The sequence below is a fragment of the Fringilla coelebs genome (assembly GCF_963513975.1).
Source record: "Fringilla coelebs genome assembly, chromosome: 4".
In the NCBI taxonomy this organism is placed as follows: domain Eukaryota; kingdom Metazoa; phylum Chordata; class Aves; order Passeriformes; family Fringillidae; genus Fringilla; species Fringilla coelebs.
In genome coordinates, this window is record NC_140032.1 from 11,968,297 (window position 1) to 11,986,940 (window position 18,644).

General features: G+C 36.9%; 1 protein-coding gene across 7 annotated transcripts in view; it reads right to left on the minus strand.

Moving 5' to 3' along the window:
- KIAA0232 overlaps nucleotides 1–18,644 on the minus strand; it is a 65,102-nt gene that overhangs the window by 12,277 nt on the left and 34,181 nt on the right. For 6 of the 7 annotated variants that reach the window (XM_084205039.1, XM_084205037.1, XM_084205038.1 and 3 more), the window contains exons 4-6: nucleotides 7,115–7,181; nucleotides 5,679–5,760; nucleotides 1,070–4,370 (exon numbers count right to left, since the gene is read on the minus strand). In XM_084205039.1, coding sequence (XP_084061165.1) covers nucleotides 1,070–4,370; nucleotides 5,679–5,760; nucleotides 7,115–7,181 — 3,450 coding nt within the window. The remainder of the gene's footprint in view (nucleotides 1–1,069; nucleotides 4,371–5,678; nucleotides 5,761–7,114; nucleotides 7,182–18,644) is intronic. The other variant, XM_084205040.1, reaches the window with a different exon arrangement.

Sequence of the window (18,644 nt, forward strand, 5' to 3'; positions counted from 1 at the left end):
GTAAATACTACAATCGCTGAGTATGTGCAAGAGGAGGCTGAAGAGGAAAAGAAAATGTACAATGTAAGGAAAAGAAAATGTAAGATGTAACTTATAGCTATCCAGACAATATCTCTGGGCTGGCCACACATCTAATTCATTTTGATAGTTCAATGGTTCTACTCAAGAACAGAGGCAGCTCACAGCAAGAAAAACTCAAGGTATTCTTAGCTAGAAAGGATTTTTAATCTTGATTATTACTTAACTTATGGCTACAATTACCAGAAAGAAACCTCTGAGCTTAGCCCATAGTTATGCTGAGGCTTTCTTACGGTACTGTGGTAGTGAGGGATATTTTGCATCCACGTTTTATTTCTTTTTGGCTATATGCTGACAAGAGGATGCTTTAATTTCCAGACAACTAAGCCTTTTTACAAGTCTTTCTTTGCTGAAATTTACATCCAGTAGTTCAACTCCAAATTCTTCTACTTGGAAGAAACTATATTGAAAAGACTGACTTCAGATCTTTTTCTTCAGAATTTTAAAATATGTTTGAATCAAAATCAGTAATATTTCATTACTCAAAATTTATGCACATTTTAACATTTTATATGTAAATCGGATAACCTAAAAACCTAAGGTAAACAGATTTTTAAAGTCACATGAGTGTACACATGCATATATTTCTAAAGGTATGCAAGATGACACCAAAATACCTGAAGATGGCTAATTTTTCACAGAATCACAGAACGACTGAGGTTCAAAAGGAACTCTGGAGGTCATCACATCCAACTCCCCCTGCTCAAGCTGGGCCCAGTAGAGCAGGCTGCCCAGGACCTTGTCCAGATGTCGTTTGAAATCTCCAAGGATGGAGACTCTACAGCCTTCCTGGGCAACCAGTGCCAGCACTCGGTCACCCTTACAATAAGCAAGTTTATTCTTACGTTCAGATGGGACCTCCAGTTTCTCTACAAAACTGTATTTTCTAGAGATCTGTACAATCACAAACATTTAAACTGAACTCTCACATGACAAACTGCTGGTTATCAGCTGCCAGCTGCAAATTCTGTAATTTTATATATCCACATACCTCTTCATGCTCTCCTGAAGAAACAGGATTATCCTCATACGTGGGGAAATGACACCCTGCTTTACAACTGCAAAACCTGCCAGTCTCCTCACGTGGCTCCACTATTCTGCAGTTTACTTTAGAGCTCTCCACCACTCTCCCTTCTAGAGATTCTTTCATACTGCATTCTAAACAGGGATCTTGGTTTCCTACTGGCAACATCCCGGCCGACTCTTCTTGGGAATCCAACGATGTCTGTGCACTCTTCTCCATTCCAGACTTTTTTAATCTGGGAAGGAATTTTCCAGATTCAAGCTCTGATTTTCCGTAATAATGCCCTTCTTTTTCTGCATCTTCTTCCAGAGGTTTGAGATCTGCTTGTGGATCCTCAAATACATCTACTTGGGGAGGGACAGCAATACCTCCCTCATCTTTTTCTGACTCAAATTCTGACTCGCTTCCACCACCTGGAGAAAGTTCAGATGCAGAAATTGGGCGAAAGTGAGTCCTCGGAGAAATCCGTATAGCCCTGTACTGCGTTCGATCCACACCACATATCCTGGGGTGTAAAACCTCGCTGTCTGAATCAGAGCACAGAATCGACTTAGGTTTAAAACTAGGGCTGAAAGATGCAATTCCTTCTGGCTCAAAAGAACACTCTACATGAAGAACTTGTGAAAATGGATTGTTCAGGTCAAAGGAAGAGAATGAGTATTCAAGCCCTGGTTCTTCAACTTGAAAGTTACCACAAGCTCCCAGTAAGTCTTCATGGAAGATAAAAGAAAAACCCTTATTTAATCCGTTATCTCCACTCTTTGATTGCTCGTTCTGTTCAAATGATACAAACGGCCTCCATAATTGCCTGTGGCCAGGGGCAAAGCTATTACCTGGAGTCATAAAAACATCTGTGCCAGCTATTGTCACCACATCGGAAGCTGCACACTGCAGTAAGCTCCCCTTTGAGTGACCAGGTGGCACCACTGCCCATTCTCCATCACTGTTAAATGTTTTGAGCTCCCCATACACACCACCAAGTATAAATGAGTTTTCTTTATCCTGGTTAACATCCCAGGGTTTTGATGGTGTGGTATAGTCACCACCATCTACTTTTGATAAATCATTTGAGACAAAGGCTCTCTTCTCTACATTCTCCTTTTGACCTTCCCAAAGGTGATACTCTGATCTTTGCACTGCTTTATTGGGTTCCTGGAGGGTTTCAACTTTTGCTTCTGTATCCAAACAGCAGCAATAGTTATTTACATCAGTTGAAAACAATTCATCTTCTATTCCTTCTATTTCTACCATCGCTGCAGAATTTCTGTCTGTCATATTTGTCCAAATATCTTTAATAACCCCTGAGCTGTAGCCATCTCCATGTGGACTGCTTTCCCTACACCCTTGTGTAGTTTCATAGTCTTTACTTTCTGCTTTTTGTTCTAGCTGAATACCACAGACAGATTCTAGCTTAGATTTCTTTTTGAAAATCAAAGTGGGCATTTCTCCTAAACTTCTAGCTTGTTGCTGGCAAGTTTCTTCTGGCAGAAAATCTAGAATTTCTTCATCTACATAATTCGAAGACACTCTAGGAACTACATAATTAATATCTTCTGCATTAAATTGCGTGGATTCTTCATACGGAATATTTATAGTCTCATTGTCTGAACGTGTTTCTTCCGAGTGTGACCATGGACTACAGGTTCTTGTTGAAAGATTAGAACAGTGTTCATTTTCATCAAAGGCACTATTTTTGGTCCATATTAGCAATCTAGACTGTGTTTTCCCAAGAATATTAGCAGTGCTACTAGAATCTGCATTTTCATTTCCCAAGCTGAGTGTTTCAAAAGAAAATGGTAAAACAGAGTTACTGCATTGCACTTCAAACACTGAAAAACAAGAGTTTATACCAGACCCTTCATTAATATCTGAAAAGAGCTCTTGATTGCCAGCAAGCATGTGTGAATTAAGCATTGTGCTGTCTAGGATGGGGGAGAATCTGATTGGAGAATCTCCTCCAAAACTTTCCCCATCTGCATCACCAGAACTAGAAGATGAACAGCACTCCCAAAATTGGGCTAAATTACTAAGATCTTGCAAGAACCACCCTTCAGCACCAACAGAGCTGGTCGAATCAGTCCATATTGCACTTTCCCCTTGCAACTCCATTCCATCTAACACTATGCAACATTCTGCCTCAAAATCAGTTTTTTCTTTACTCTTCTGTCGAATCATATTTAAAATCCGACTCTCCCCTTGCATCGTATCTGAGGCACCAGGATCCAACATGGATTGATCAATATCCACTTCATAGAAGTGCGTTAGTTCTGACAGATGAACATCATCTAAATACTTGTCGTCCTCTGGTTGAGAACATATTGAGGTCCCAGCGAGGTCAATATCCTCATTTAGAACTGCAGGCATTTCTACAAAATGACCATCGATGAAAGTACCTGCTGCGAGGTATGTTTTATGAGTATTATTGTTGCTAATACAAAGACCATGCACTGATTCAGACAACTCTTCTACAGCCTCTGATGTTACTCCACATATATCTTCTCTGTTGCGGTACGTCGTCTCCAGCTTGCTTTTTCTGCTAAGAGGAACAAAGTACTCCGTAATCGGCTCAGTATACCACAAGGGCTCTTCTTTATATTCCTTTTCATTTCTACTGTCTAAATACAAATCTTTTCCATCGCTACCGCCAGCTTCTTTTCTTCCAATTTCTTTTAATGGCCTTTTACCTCTTTTGCACAGTTGTTTGATGGACCCGCTGCTGCTGCTGCTGCTGCTGCTTCCGCTGTGGACTTTTCTATCAACCTTTTCACCAGATTTCACTGACAGCCTGCTCTGCCCATTCCGCCCTTTTTTACTCCGAACCTCTCTTGCTTTGTGTCTTACTTTAATACATTTCATTGATGCCTTGTATTCACCTTGATTACCACTAGAACTTGAGCCAGCCTCACTGGATCCCGATGACCAGGAGCGGGGACGCATCTTCCCTTCAGACTTATGTCGGACTTGCTTTTTGCACAAAACAGCCTTCTCTTCAACGGTGTTGTTACTGAACTTGTTTTCTTTCTCGTTTTTACTCTTCTTCTGCTGGGTTCTCTCCTGTACAGTGGCAGATACTTTATTACTTCTGTCTTTAGTTACTTCACTTTCACTATTGCAGTCCTTTGGAGAAGATGTATCCGTGCTAGTTGGTGGAATAGTGGATGAAGATGAGGAGCTAGAGTAAGAGCATACTTTGGATTTATTCCATACAGTCATAATTTCCTGCAGGCAAACTGGCTTTTCAGAAAGAGGAGGAAATGCTTCATAGTACCTGAAAGCAAAACAAAAGGGACATTTGGATTGTAGAGCTTCAGATAAGCAATAAGATTAGAAAGCACCACTAAAAACACAGAAAAGCACCACTAAAAACACAGAAAAACTACCAGACTAATTACTAAAAATCTACTTTGCAGTACATATGCACATGCCACTCACTGCACTATTTGAATGATATCAAAGGGAAAATTAAAACAAGCTTTAAAAGTACTTATATTAATATATGTTTAGAAATATACTGCATACAAGTAAAACAATTTCCTTTTCAGCTACTACTAAACATCACTGCAGAGACAAACTGTAGATGCTCACAACAGTGGCTCCAGGTTTATTAGATAATGTGGTAATTCACAACAGTCTTCTTAAATGTTTGATTTAGATTATAAATGAGGAAGTCCTGAATTTCAGTTAATTCAGCCCTAAATTTCTGCTTTTAAAATCCTCGTTTATGAAATTAGACACTATCTGTTAAGTTCTATGTAGTTTGATCATCCAGTTATTAAGAAAAAGCTATTAAAAATATTCAGTTTTGAGTAGTTTAAGATGCTTAACAGATTTATGCAAGAGGTATGAGATTAAAATATGGTTTTCTGCAACATTTATAGTAGTATGTGTTTGGTGGTATACAGCTTTTTACCGAATCACATATATTTCAATGAAAACTTATTTAAAATTTTTAGTAGTCAGGTAAATGAAATAAACATTAGCACAATCAGTTCCCTGAAGACAGATCATCCATTTAGTAACATTTTGACTAGGCTGTTGCTAGTATTAAGAGATACAGAAGAAGTTGTATCTCCAAGAGAGGTCAGTGACAGAACTCCTGGGTAGTTCAGTAACACTGGAGTCAGGTACTTGCTAACTAGGAGACCACTTTGGTTATCAAGAGTTTAAAGGTTATAAGAGAATTTGTTTGCCCTTTCTGCAACAGAAAACAGTGAGATCTGAATCCAGGAAACAGATTATTGCCTTCTTGTAAATCTTCATACCAATTAATGTTGTTTTAAAGGTTTTTTCCTCTGGTTGACTTAGTCTTCAGGAAACTAAAATAAAGTATGGTTTGAGTTCTGTATGGAGTCAAATGAAAGCAGTCTGGGCTTTGACAGAAATTAATCTACTCCATGGTACCAAATGCTTATATTTAAATATACAAGAGTAACAAAATAAGATGGCTTGAAAAGAAATGTATTTCTTAATATCCACAAAACTCCAGATTCCCCACTAAGTTAACTTCACTGTGTTAAAATATGTGAATAAAAAGAGAAAAGCATCTCAGATAATAATAAGAAAAAAAAATGCATACATTTCTACTTGATCCTTTGCTGTGGGAGATAAATCAGTCTCAGGAGTCAAAGAGCCTTCTAACTTTTTGTGAATCTTCTCCTCTGTTTTGGAAGAAAATTCCAAATGCTTAACAGAAAAATTCAAAAAAGCCAGTGTACTTTATAACAGTATTTAACAAAAAGCACCAGCATGTATAACTGTAATAGCAGTTAAAATTTCATACAACACTGTAAATAACATTAAGAAATTATGAATTACCACCCAAGATCCAAGTTTTTTACAGTTGTCCAGTCCTGCAAATCTGACCAAACATGACTGGCCAGCAGCTCCATGCAACATCACAGCTAGCAATGCCCCACTGGCAGGATTCCTGCTGAATGTTTAATTGTTCCATATCCAAATCCTTATCTCATCCTTGCATTGCTACAGACACAAAAAATATTTCTTAAAAATCAAATATTTAACTAAATGTTTTTATCATTGGTCACACACTTCTCATGTGTTTCACTAAAAGGAAATATCCTTGCAGTAATTTTTGAACCTTGAGTGGATGTAAAGGCATATTTCCTGTGTGAGAGGTGACTGAAGATTTTTTCTAATTCTTTATATTCAAACCTTTAAAATAAAAAAAAAGGTGAGACATACTATTTTTTTATTTTATTTTTTTCAAAATAAATGCTCAACATCACCTTGGCTCAAGAAGAAATTCACAGCATTATGAAATACTAAGAGGTGACTACAGATTACTGTTTAAAAACAAAAACAGGGAATGGAAACAACTAAAACTATGCTTTAAGCAGGTAAATGTTTCTCTTATTTACAGGTACTTATACTACATAATAAGCATATTAGTTTTACTCTAACTGTTCAAGGCTGCTGCTGTGTGCCTGAGTAAACATTTATGTGTGATAAACTTTCACTGGAGACAATACAACTTTACATTATGCTCCCTCTCCCCTAAGTTTGACATCATAAAGTTCCCATTATCATTCCCCTATAGCCCAGAAATTTTAAGTAGTGGTGGTTATTTGGATGCTTTTCACACAAATAATTTCCACGTAATTATTTTGAGGCAAACCTGCTCTTCACAAGCACCAACACACAAAAGGAATAGAATCAAGCCTACTTTATTTTCATTACTTTTGGTAGGGAGGGATAATGCTGAATTTGGAATATTTACTAAAAAAGCAGGGACAGCTGGATATGAATAGTTATAGCTTTTCATGAAGAAAGCTCCATTTGTGACTGGCTATTTCTTAGTAAATAAAGCATACCAATACAAAATAGCTTAAATTAGTTGAATGAAATTATTCAAACGTATTTTAAAATTGCAAGGCCTGTACTAAAAGCTGCTGAAAAACAGCATACTCCCCCACACCCACCCCCGTCTCAGAATGTTGCAGAGTTGATAAATACAATGCATGGCCTCAGAAGTTTAAACATTTTTTTCCTCACCTTGCTTACTCTGAAGGTCTTTCAGTTTGGAGCAAAGCTCCTCCACTAACGTTTCAATCCCAGAGCTCTGCACGACAACAAAGCCACGTGGGTAAAAAAGAAAAGAAAAACAGAAAACATAACTTACTAAAAAGAATTTTAATGTCATAGAAATATACCAATACAGTAAACATATCTCAGCAGACATAATGTTCTTTTTGCACAGTAACTACATATGAAAAAATCAACAAAAATTATTCCTAGTATAAATCCAATCCTATAAATACATTAGTTAGAGGTCAAAATGATTCCATGGAACACGAAGACACATTCACACAGAGGTTTCAAACTACAGGTCACATTGTTGCACCATTGGATATCCAAGGCTTTGCAAACACAGCATGTCACATTTACTGCATGGTATTGCTGCATATTGCTGCAGATTTAGCCAGGAGTCTCAGGATAGAAGTTCAATGATCCACTGATCACTAAGATGCATTTCAAATAGCTAGGCCTGATCCTTTTGGCTGCACAATTTATACCTGTGGGAATGGGACTGTTAAAAGGATACAGAAAATCAGGCATGAAGGTGGAAAGGAGAACAGTAGGAAGGCGTACCCACGCATGTGGCAGAGAGAGAGAGGAAATGCTTCCACAGTATCTGTAAAAAACCTATCCCATAGTCTTGCCAATTTAAAATGACCAGATAGTTTTTTTCTTTTTAAACATTGTGTTATTAACAAGACAGGAGAGGAGAGGGAAAAATAAACATCTTGTTCATATTCCTATAAGTCTCTATTTTTCCTTCTTCCTCTACATAATATACATACACACAAAACAGTCCAATATATTACCCACAGAGGAAAATCACATGTCACTTCAAAGGAATAAAATTTGAATTCCAGTCAGTGAAATACTAAACACCAACTTAGAGCCTGAAATGACCCTTCCTGTTGGAAGGAAAACTAAGTGAGGTGGGTACTGTGTGGGTATTTGTATTGTCATTATTTGATGTTCAGGAACTGTGCTCAGAGATTGCACTTCACACTTTCCATAACAGCAAACAGAGCTGGAATCACAGCTAAACCCAGCAAATCTGGAACTAGTGAGGAAGATCCCAGAGGTCCCCTGCATGTCATCCTACAGCTGGGAGTGGTAATGAGGGAGGACCATGCAGCTTATTGTATCCCGTGCACAGTTTCCTCAATATCAACACCATTGCTGGAAGTCTAGTTCCAATTATACTTGGAGAAACTTACACAAACCCCAAGAAAATTATCTCATTTTCTGAATTTAACACGGTCTTACTGTGCATATAGTTATGGGACATGTTTTCTATCCAAAGGCAATGCCGATCAAGTATCAAGTTACAGAAATGCACAGAAAAGAGTTTGACTTGCTCTGCCACCCTGGTGGTATACAGATTTCATTTTCCCCAGATCTAAGAGTTTCTCATCTCTCCTGACTGCTGTCCAGAAACTGCTGAGAAATATGAATATATATTGCTAAAGCAGAAGCAAATATTATGAAAAAGAGAATACTCATTTATTCAGTCAGACTAGCTTGTTTAGTTCACTGTCAGAAAAACACATTTGAAAAATCATACACTGAAGCAATGACTTGTATGCTAACTTTAATTATTTGCAGCCAAGTGAGAAAGAAAGCAATGTTCTATTCCTAATTGTATTGCTGCACTGAAGTGCTAAATATAAACCTTTATACCACATACTTAACTGAGGATGACTTAGCAATATCAAACTTCAGAAGGCATCTTCTATATCAGTAAATTTACCAGTATAAATTTAATCACTCAGCAAGAACCAAGCAGGACAGTAATATGGACAAAGCTATGTAGTTGTAATAATTTGTCACTTTATGCCCTTACCACTCTTGACTCCCCCCTCCTCCCTCAAAAAGGTCAACAGAGGAGGAGCTGGCCTTGGTTTTCCTGAGCTCCCCAAACTGTCTAATCGAACAGACACCTGTAGCAAACACTCCAAGGAATACAGATTCACTTCCTTAACTTAATATAACATCATGCTAAAAAAAATGCCCCAAACCAGCAAGAATATGCTTACCATTACACCGAAGAAGTGAAAACTTTTGGAATCAAACGTTTCATTTCCTCCTGGACCATGAAACTAATACTTGAGTCAGCTGACGCGCCGCCCGCTGTCCTGCAGGGCGCTGAAGGAGACAGCGCTCGCTTGAAAAAAACGGGGGTGGGACCCACTGAGCAGAACGCCAGGACTCCAGAGACCCCCGGCTCGACCTCCCACCGCAGCACATGAAAACGTGCTGCAGACTTCGTGAAACAAACGCCACGGCACTTATTTCATATTTCACGCTGGTGTTCTCAGAATATGAGATTTCGTTACTTTTTTTCTTGTTTACCTTAATGCGCTGTAGATGTAACAACCCCATGGCCTGAAAGTAACACGTTCCAGGCACTGGCTTGGTTCAATAGGACACGGCTAGCTAACAAAGCCAGGGTGATCTGCTTGAATTACTTTGCTTATGTTCAAATTTAAAGACCGTCCCCATACAGTACAAATACTGGAGCACCTTATAAACATTTTGAAAAATGGAAGTTTTAGTGCCTAATTATGACTGCTTTTTTAATTCCATCACAAAAGGCTTAAATCTCAAAATTGTCTGGCCCAGATTTCTACCAACCTATTTCTCTCATCTGAATTACAAAGGACAGTGCATAATTTTTAATTACTATTTTTCATTTTGCATAGCAATATTTTCTGCACACCGAACACATTTTATTCTCTTCTACTGTTTTTAACGTATTTCTCTTTCCTTCCCCTACTTTAACATACATCCAGTTTCACCAAAAGTTGTTCTTTTTGGCTTTTTATCAGCTGGCTGAAGCAAGGAAAGGATTACATAAAGGATAGGTGTTATGTTACTGGCATAGGAATGATGGTGTTAACAGATAAATTAAGCTTCTGAACTCACCCAGCATGAACAAGAACAGTCAATCTGATTGCTGGAGTTACAGGACTACAATAACCACTGTCATTCTTTACTGACCACCATAACCCTATTCACAGCCTAATTAATGCAGTTCTGCATAATGAAGAATAAGACCAATTTAAAAAAAAAAAAAGAGCAAAGCTCACACACATTTTTAAACATATTTCAAAGTATGTTTGGTACTTTTGACTTCTTTTTGAGGTTGGATTTTCTTTTTCCTAAACACACAAGCACATATATATATATATATATATATATATATAGATAGATAGATAGATAGATATAGATATAGATATATAGATATAGATATATAGATATAGTCAAATATTAAATCAAAGACCTTTTAAACATACTCTACTTTGGAAGTGGAGCAGTCAGAGATGACAAGCAGTAACTTATTAGCCTAAAGCAGTCCAATTGCTTTTGTATATATATTCACACCTTTGTATAGCTGCAGAAAATGTCCCCAGAAGATATTAAATCTGTAAGTGTAGTTACTTCTGAATGTAGTTGTTATAAATTTAAAATATTCAGTTTTATCATGAACCGTGGAGAAATCCTGTATTATGTGCATCAAACAAATTCACTAAAAACTGTTGCCTATGTTAACAGAGGGCACTGGCTTCTATGTGTTCACAGTTTGGAGTAAGAAGCTGTGAAACATTAGCTCCTCATATGCTTGACAAATCACTTGAATTCTCAACTGATATTCACCTCTGCTAGCAGGTTACTTCTGAATATTGCAAACAAGCACAGCACAGTCGCCAGAAAATTTAAGAAGTTTTTCCTGAATTTGATCACAAACAGCACCACTATTATTTCACATAGCTATATTATGGAACTGAGAAGGGGATTGTTCAACAAAATTTTTCATTTTCACTGAGCTTTCACCTCTTCCCATCACCCAGTAATATTATCTGGTTATGGGTTTCATATTTCCAACAAAAAAATGCCATGCAAACATATACTTTGTCCTGCAGGTCCGCACATATGCAGTAGCCAAGCCTTCTGGACAAAACAAAGGAAAACAAACTTCTGATAGCTAGTACTTAGAAGGAGATTTTCCACATCTGACAGACCATGAATATAGACACAGAAACTGAAAAATTCCGTCAAATTATACAACTCAAAGGGAAGTGTTGTTTTAGGGAGATGCTGTTTGGCTTTAGGTTTTCTGGCATGTTCAGGTTTTTTGCCTCTTAGTCTAACATAAGTGAAAAGCTTCCTCCAGAAGCTTTGAACTGCGCAGTGCAAATATTTACTAAATATGGCTTGTTGCTTCAGGCCTGTAAAGTATGGGGAAAGGTCCTTGCCCCTTTTCAATCTTTTTGAAAAGCAAAAGCATTACAATTCCTTTTACTTGAACAATTAAAATAATCACTCATTTGCTATTAGGCTTTTGAGAGCTTTCTAGCTTACACTTTCAAAACAAATCCTCATTTCCTTTTCCCAAACATAGAGAATTTGTTTAGGTTGGAAAGTACCTCTGGAGATCATCTAGTCCAAACCCCTGCTGAAAGAGGATACCCTAGAGAACACTGACACTCCTTTCACAAAATACATGTTTAAGCAATCTAGAAATTAAAGTAAATCAATATATTTATAGTTTCAAATCATTGATTTAACAGGCCACAGGCTCTCCAGAGAAGATGGCACTGTGACTGAACCAGGACCGTTTTCTTGGCACGTCTCCCGTCACCAAGCGCAGGATCAGACAGCTTTCCTATATGAATCAGCTGTTAAGCCACGTGAACTGAGTAAGGCACAAAATGTGATTCACTGCAACCACACATCTATTTCTATATTTTGTAGGATGATGAGAGAAAGTTAGAAGTCTAGGTTTTCGTTTTTTAGCATTCTGACACAGTATAATTCATCTGATTACAAGTACTCTCAAAAGAGGTGCTCAAGACAGACTGAAAAAAAGACTAAAAAAAATCTTGGCCCAAGATCAGCACTATATGAATGAATAAATGAATAAATAAATCAATCCATTAAAAAAGTAGCTTCTCTGGGTGTTCAACCCAGGTGGAGTTCAAAGGAATAAAATAAGGTTCCAGCTTGCATTATGGAATTTTTTTCCATCATAATAAGGTGGATGACACTAAGAAACATTTAAGAGTATGTACAACCTTTTTGACCCTTTAGAAGTAAGGACACAAATCTTTATCTGCTCACTTGAATACATAATGATTTACAACAAAGATATTGGACCAGTCAGAAAAACAGATTCTATTTATTAACTTCACTTTTTGGGGCTCATGAATACTTGATCCAAAGTAATCTTCAATCAATGTGTGACCTCAGAATACAAATTTCCAAGCAAACTGACTTAATATCACAAAAATCCAAGCTATTTTAAGAAATAAAAAAGCAAGCTTTCCAACAAGGAAATAAAAATACTTCCCTACAGCTCTCTTAATTCTGTCTTTGATATTAAAACAAAATTAGGAAAGGTAAATTACATATCTAGCACATAGCTAGGATCAGGCTCAGATTTCAGAGCTATGATTCACCACTTCACACAACACCTTCTAAGAGAGAGAGAGAGAGAGAGATAATAAATAGCACATGTTATTTACTAATTCTAGATAAAAGAGATCATCTGCCACCTCAAATTAACTTCAAATGAACATGCTATCCCTAAATGTAGGTTACTAGAGCAGCTAATCTGACTTCTGTTATTTAAAACTTAATTCTTTTAGATCCCTCCCATAGCAGGCCACACTGAAATAGAAGTTATCCCCCCAAGAAAGGATAATTCCTCACTAGAAGCTATTCTTTCTGATTATTATTCATCACATATAAACAAACATGCTGACTTCAAAGCCACAACAGACTTGCTATCCTTGTAAGCAGTGCTGCTGAGATTTCACTTAATCACAGTACATCAGCTTGCCCATGCTAAAATGTTCTTATCTGTATTATCAATGAAATGGGAGAAACTCGTAAAGTGTGTTCCCACCAATTATGTAAAGGCTCTTTTCTGCATCAAGTGAATTGCAGAAAGGACACTTGAATTTTCCCCAGCAAGTGCTCTGCCAAATTTGTTCAAGTTTGCTTGTGTGTTATGATAAGAATTCATAATGGACCCCCAACTCAAATTTTTGGTAAAAATTATTCTTCTGCATTAAGGAAAATTATAATCTAATAACACTGCTCTGTGAGGGAACACAGGGCATTATTCAGGAGAGCTCTGTAAGCAAGTCCTCTGGCATTTTCCTGGCCATTCCTTTGTGCCTGAAAGACTGTGCTGCTCCTCCCTCCAAGAAATGCATATGCCAACTTTGCTTCTGTCCCAGGCTTAGCAGAGAAGCTGTGTGAGGACAGATCTGCCTTGCCCCAGTTTGTTCCCATTTTCATTGGAAGCACATACAAGGTGAAATAACTTTCAATCACACTGAAGACACACTTTCAGCCTCCAAGACAGTCAACTGTACTATTGGAAATAATGCTTTTGAAGCCACTTTTGTGTAGACTAAGTTCCAACAAGGAATTTCTCCAGTTCAATATGCATCTTTTCTATATTGAGAAAATACATATAAAAATTGGAATAATTATAGGTTTTGTCAACTTCAATTAATGTTACTATTATTGACAGCAAAGAGGCTTCAGTAACAAGACAAATCAGATATGTGGTACTTTGAATATCTCTTTAATGCCATAGTCATAAGGAAAAGAAATTGATTTATTGTAATTAATCTATTCTGTGATGGTTACCTTGGCAAGACAAATTACTTTCATTTCTTATATGGTATGTAAAGTTATTTTAGAAATTCTTTTCTAAATAACGCTGCATGCTCTGGAAACTGCTAGTATATCCCTTTCAATAAGGGCAACTGGATACAGCTCAAAAGAAAGATAATATTCATTGACTTTGTGAAGTGTTTTGGCATTTTCCAGTAAAAGACTCTGAACAATCAGACACACAGAAATGCTAACTACTGAGTTAGTCAGTATATATGCTTCAAGAACCATTACAGCTCTTTTGGAAACTTCATTTTTTTGCTTTACTAAATTCAAATTTTCAGCATGCACTTCACTTTTCTGATTTGTTAAGATGGCTTTTACACAACTTGATTCATTCTTGTAATGTCCCATATCTTTACATTAACACTCTCATTCATGTCACTTCTAGTTATACAAAAATGTGTCATTTAAATCACTCAAGAAACCACCTGATGTTTACAACTGATTCCCTGGTATCCCAGTGTAGTAGTCTGTGTGTTTTACCTAATTAATATTGGCTTACTTTAGAGAAGCAGGGAAGAGCAGGAATAAATCAGTGATTAAAATTAATTTCAAATCATCTACTTAAGGTGCCATTCTACTTAAGAGGAAAAGAAAGACTGTTCCCTTGCTACAAATTCCAGAAGTCCTTTTTTCTCAGTTCTTTATCACTACTGCAAAGTGTAAGGCAGATTATGCAACAGTGCCCTAGGCCAAATGTCACACAGATACCATAATCTCTGGAGGCAGCAATAGCTGACCAAAGTAACCAGTCAATAAAGACATGCTCAGATATGCAATCATAACCAATTTATTCATTTGGCCTGGACTAGCAGATTATTTCTTCAAAGAAGGTTTATGTGCACAACTGTAATAACTGCATGCATGCCCCACCTCTGCAAATGTTGAAGGCCAGGTTGGATGGGGCTCCAAGCAAACTGGTCTAGTGGGAGGCGTCCCTGCCCATGGCAGGAGGTTGGAATAAGATGGTCTTCAAGATTCTTTAGGTCTCTAAGGTTTTTAAGGTTCCAAACCAAACCATTCTAGGATTCTATGATGCTATGAAAGTTTGACAGTTCTGCACTTCAAGTAAGAAAGATGACAAACACTAAGAAAATTTCAACAAAATCTTATTTTAGACACATCTCAAGTCTGTGCTGAAAGCAAGGCACATTTGAGAATAAAATTATAATTTTAAATTTTTAACAAAACAGTTCACTAGAGCCACACTTGTTCCCCTATGTGGTCCCACATGATAACACAAGTATCAGAAGAGTTATATTCCCCCATCATGACTCAAAGTAAGCAAAGCCAACTCTGTACTGTTAGCATGCCACACCTGAGTAATTTAAAATAAATTACTGTTACAAAGTTTCACCAATTATGTTTCTATGTTATCTCCAAGCAGTAATTTCTTAGAACAGTGGGATGGAAGGCACTGTGTGTTCTTGTCAAATATATTAGAGTAGTTCTCGTTCAAAATTCATCACGAAATCTATCAACCAAGACTAGCTCTTGCTTTAACACATTGCACACTGTTTCATGTTAGCAGATTTTGAGAGCTTGGTTAGTTCAGAAGGGACCACATTGCCTGAACCCCATTATGCAGGCCTTGGGAGACCAGCAGCACAGGACACTAGGATTGTCTCAGGATGTGCTGTGGACCAGCTTAGGTAAAGTGGCCCCCTACATTGGGAGAAGGAGAGTCTCGGAGCACTGGTTTCATCCGTGCACAAAGTAAGATCACAGGAAGTTGTCTCCTTTGCTCATTCTTAAAAAGTTCTCACACATTTCAGCAGAAGGACACAGCAACTGGTTGAATTGAAACTCTGGCACCATCTTGGGGCGCAGCTTCGTGTGTCACACTGCAGGTGTTTGGTGACTGAACTGCAACTACACAGCTGGAGACCTGCTCGCTCTATTGAACAATGCAATTTTTGGCAGAAAAGTCATCAGCTACAAGCTAATTAAGCTTGGATTTGTGACCAATGGACAGGTACATAAGTAATTTCAATATTATTACTAGGAAAAGTCTTATTGAAAAGTCTTACATGTATCAGTCTCCATAAGTAACGTCTAATTCCAATACTGCTCCCAGTATCCACCTTATAAAAGTAACACACATGAATTCCTAAACTCTCGTTTACTTAATAAATTTCTGAGTCTCAAAGATACTGCCTTCTGTCTTTTTACAGTAACAAAACAAGTAATGACAAGTTTCATTATTCAAATACAAAACAATGTACCTTCAGAATTAGGAGGTTTAAAAAAAAAGAAAAAAAGAACCTCCACTTGTAACTGAACAAATGATCATGTTTCTACAAACAACAACAATAAAACTAATCACCAAGCTATTTAATGTTGACAGATCAGCCATTTTTACTTAAAATTTGAGGCAGTAATTTCAGCATAATATTTCTTATTTTCATCAAAGTACTTTTACATAAATATTCCCCAGTCCTAAACATTAGGATTTTTTACCCAATGTTTCATTAGAATGGATATCCCTACTTGAGCAGTTAATGGCAAAACAACCTTTAAAAATTTCTTCCATACTTTAGCAGGATGAAAATTAAGGCAAAATCTCTACTCAAGGTCAATATTAACAAGCTTTTTAAAATTTGAGCAATTCTTCAGCATGTCTTTAAACTGCTATTTATTCAAGTGTTTCAGAAAAAAATAAACTTTAGAACTGCAGTAAGAATAGCAATTGATTGCTACATTAAAGTACTTGTCTTAAAAGTCTTTCTCACCATCATTCTGTCTCCATTTTCTGGAGAGTTGCAATGCACTTACATTTCCTCTGCTCCTGACTGCACCAAGAGCATCTGCAGCCAAAGACTCATTCATACAAATATAGACAATTTGAGACACCAAAATGCTTGTCACACAAAAAATACTGTCCTCAGAACACACACCCATTAACAATTTGCATTCTTACATATACCAGATGGTGCCTGTCAGAATGAGGCCTCTCCCAACAAACACACTTAGTCCACAACAGGCTCTGCTGTGGCAAAGACACAGAGAGGCAGAGCAGCTTCTCTGACTCTTCATTCTCCACAACGTAGGAAATGTTTTAGAAATAAACGCCAAACTTGGGCTTCTTCAAGTCAGATCTTTGTTTTCAGCACTATAAAATTAAAACTAGAACCCTGGATTTCTGTCTCAGATTAGTGTTTTACAGAATTACTCTTTAGCACAAGAGGAAGAACAGAATTGAAGCAAAACTAAGCTACCAAATGAAGCACCTAACTATGAATGTAAAACATAAATGAAGCATAAACATATAAATGAAGTACCCTAAGAATGAATACGGTGGAAATGAAAATCCACAAGAGGTTATTTCAAAATACTTGTTTCAACCACTAAATGGAAGTCTGACAAAAAAAGTACTTACTGCTATCAAGCAAATTTTCATGTAATCTATTTTATCACTTCCTCTCTCCATCAAGTACTTTTTTGAAGTGATCACCCAATTTTAAGGCTTTTGGTTACTGGTAGGGGAGGAGGCAGACTGTCTGCCATTTCTTAACACGTTATTGGTTTAAACAGTTAAATGCAAAAATCCAAATTACATGAACCATATCTCTGTAATTTCCTATGAGAGTTAGAAAAGTTATTACTGACCCTCATTAACTTTTCATCCTCTGCACACTTTTCTCTCAAAAATGAACAGACTGCAAAACCCTAAAGTCTTCACTGAATTTTCACCCTGTTTTGGCTCTTTTGTGTGTGTTTGTTTGTGTGTGCCTATACACACATGTATACATACTCTGTCTACAGACATACACAGGGTAAACATTACAATCACTTCGTTTAAATACAATTTTATTTAAATATATTCAAGTTGAAATCCCTATAACTTTTTCCCAATTACTCCCAATAAAGGGACTCAAACTTGCTTGTTTTTGTTTTACTCCAATACTAAGGTTGAAAGAAGAGCTTAGGCTGGAAGACCAAGTGTTCCATATCCATGTGAACAGATTGGCATTTCTGCATCCACCTACTTTGAAAAAGGGATCACAGAAGGTAAGCAAAACTATAAACAAGCTCTATAACTGCCCATGTGGATTATTTATCAGGCCACTTGCAAAAAGAGAACATCCCAATGAACACATCTACCTCATCAGACAACAAAAAAAAAAAATCACAGATAAACATTTCTCAGATGATTCAGAAAACTATTTTAAAAAATTCAAGTGGCACTGGGAAAAAAGTATTTATTTGTATCTCAACAATTTTTATAAATACTCCTTACACACAACGGACCTACCATTTCAACTACAGTTCACAGAGTATTCTTATCTTGTTGTAGAGACGAAACCATGAACATTGTATGGAACAGCTTGAATGCCTCAGCAGAGATATTATTTTAACATTATCTTTCACAGTACCAAATCTATTCATTATTTCCATCAGATTAGCACACAAACTTAAATACGAAAACACAAGATCAGAAATGTGTTTCAAAAATCAGAAATAAAAGATATCTTACAAGTTACTTAAAAGTATTACTAGCATTTAAGTAGGATCACCCCTCCCTTTAATTCTGGGGGAAAAATTTAAAGTCTGTATTTCTTTAATGCAATGCTTGTGTTAAACTACCTACAAAGCAGCTTTAAGTAAAAACTTTTTTTAAAAGGTTTAAAGGTTCAATTCTGAGTTTGAATATACATCATAAAAATTATGACCTGCAATTTCATTAATGACAAGAAATGTGTAAGCTTAATTGTCTGAGCAGGCAACAGAAGTCAAAATAGCTCTGAAATAAGTCTACAGCTTGCAGATTATAGGTTAATGTTGAACACTAACAAGGTGACAGAGGTCAAAGGTG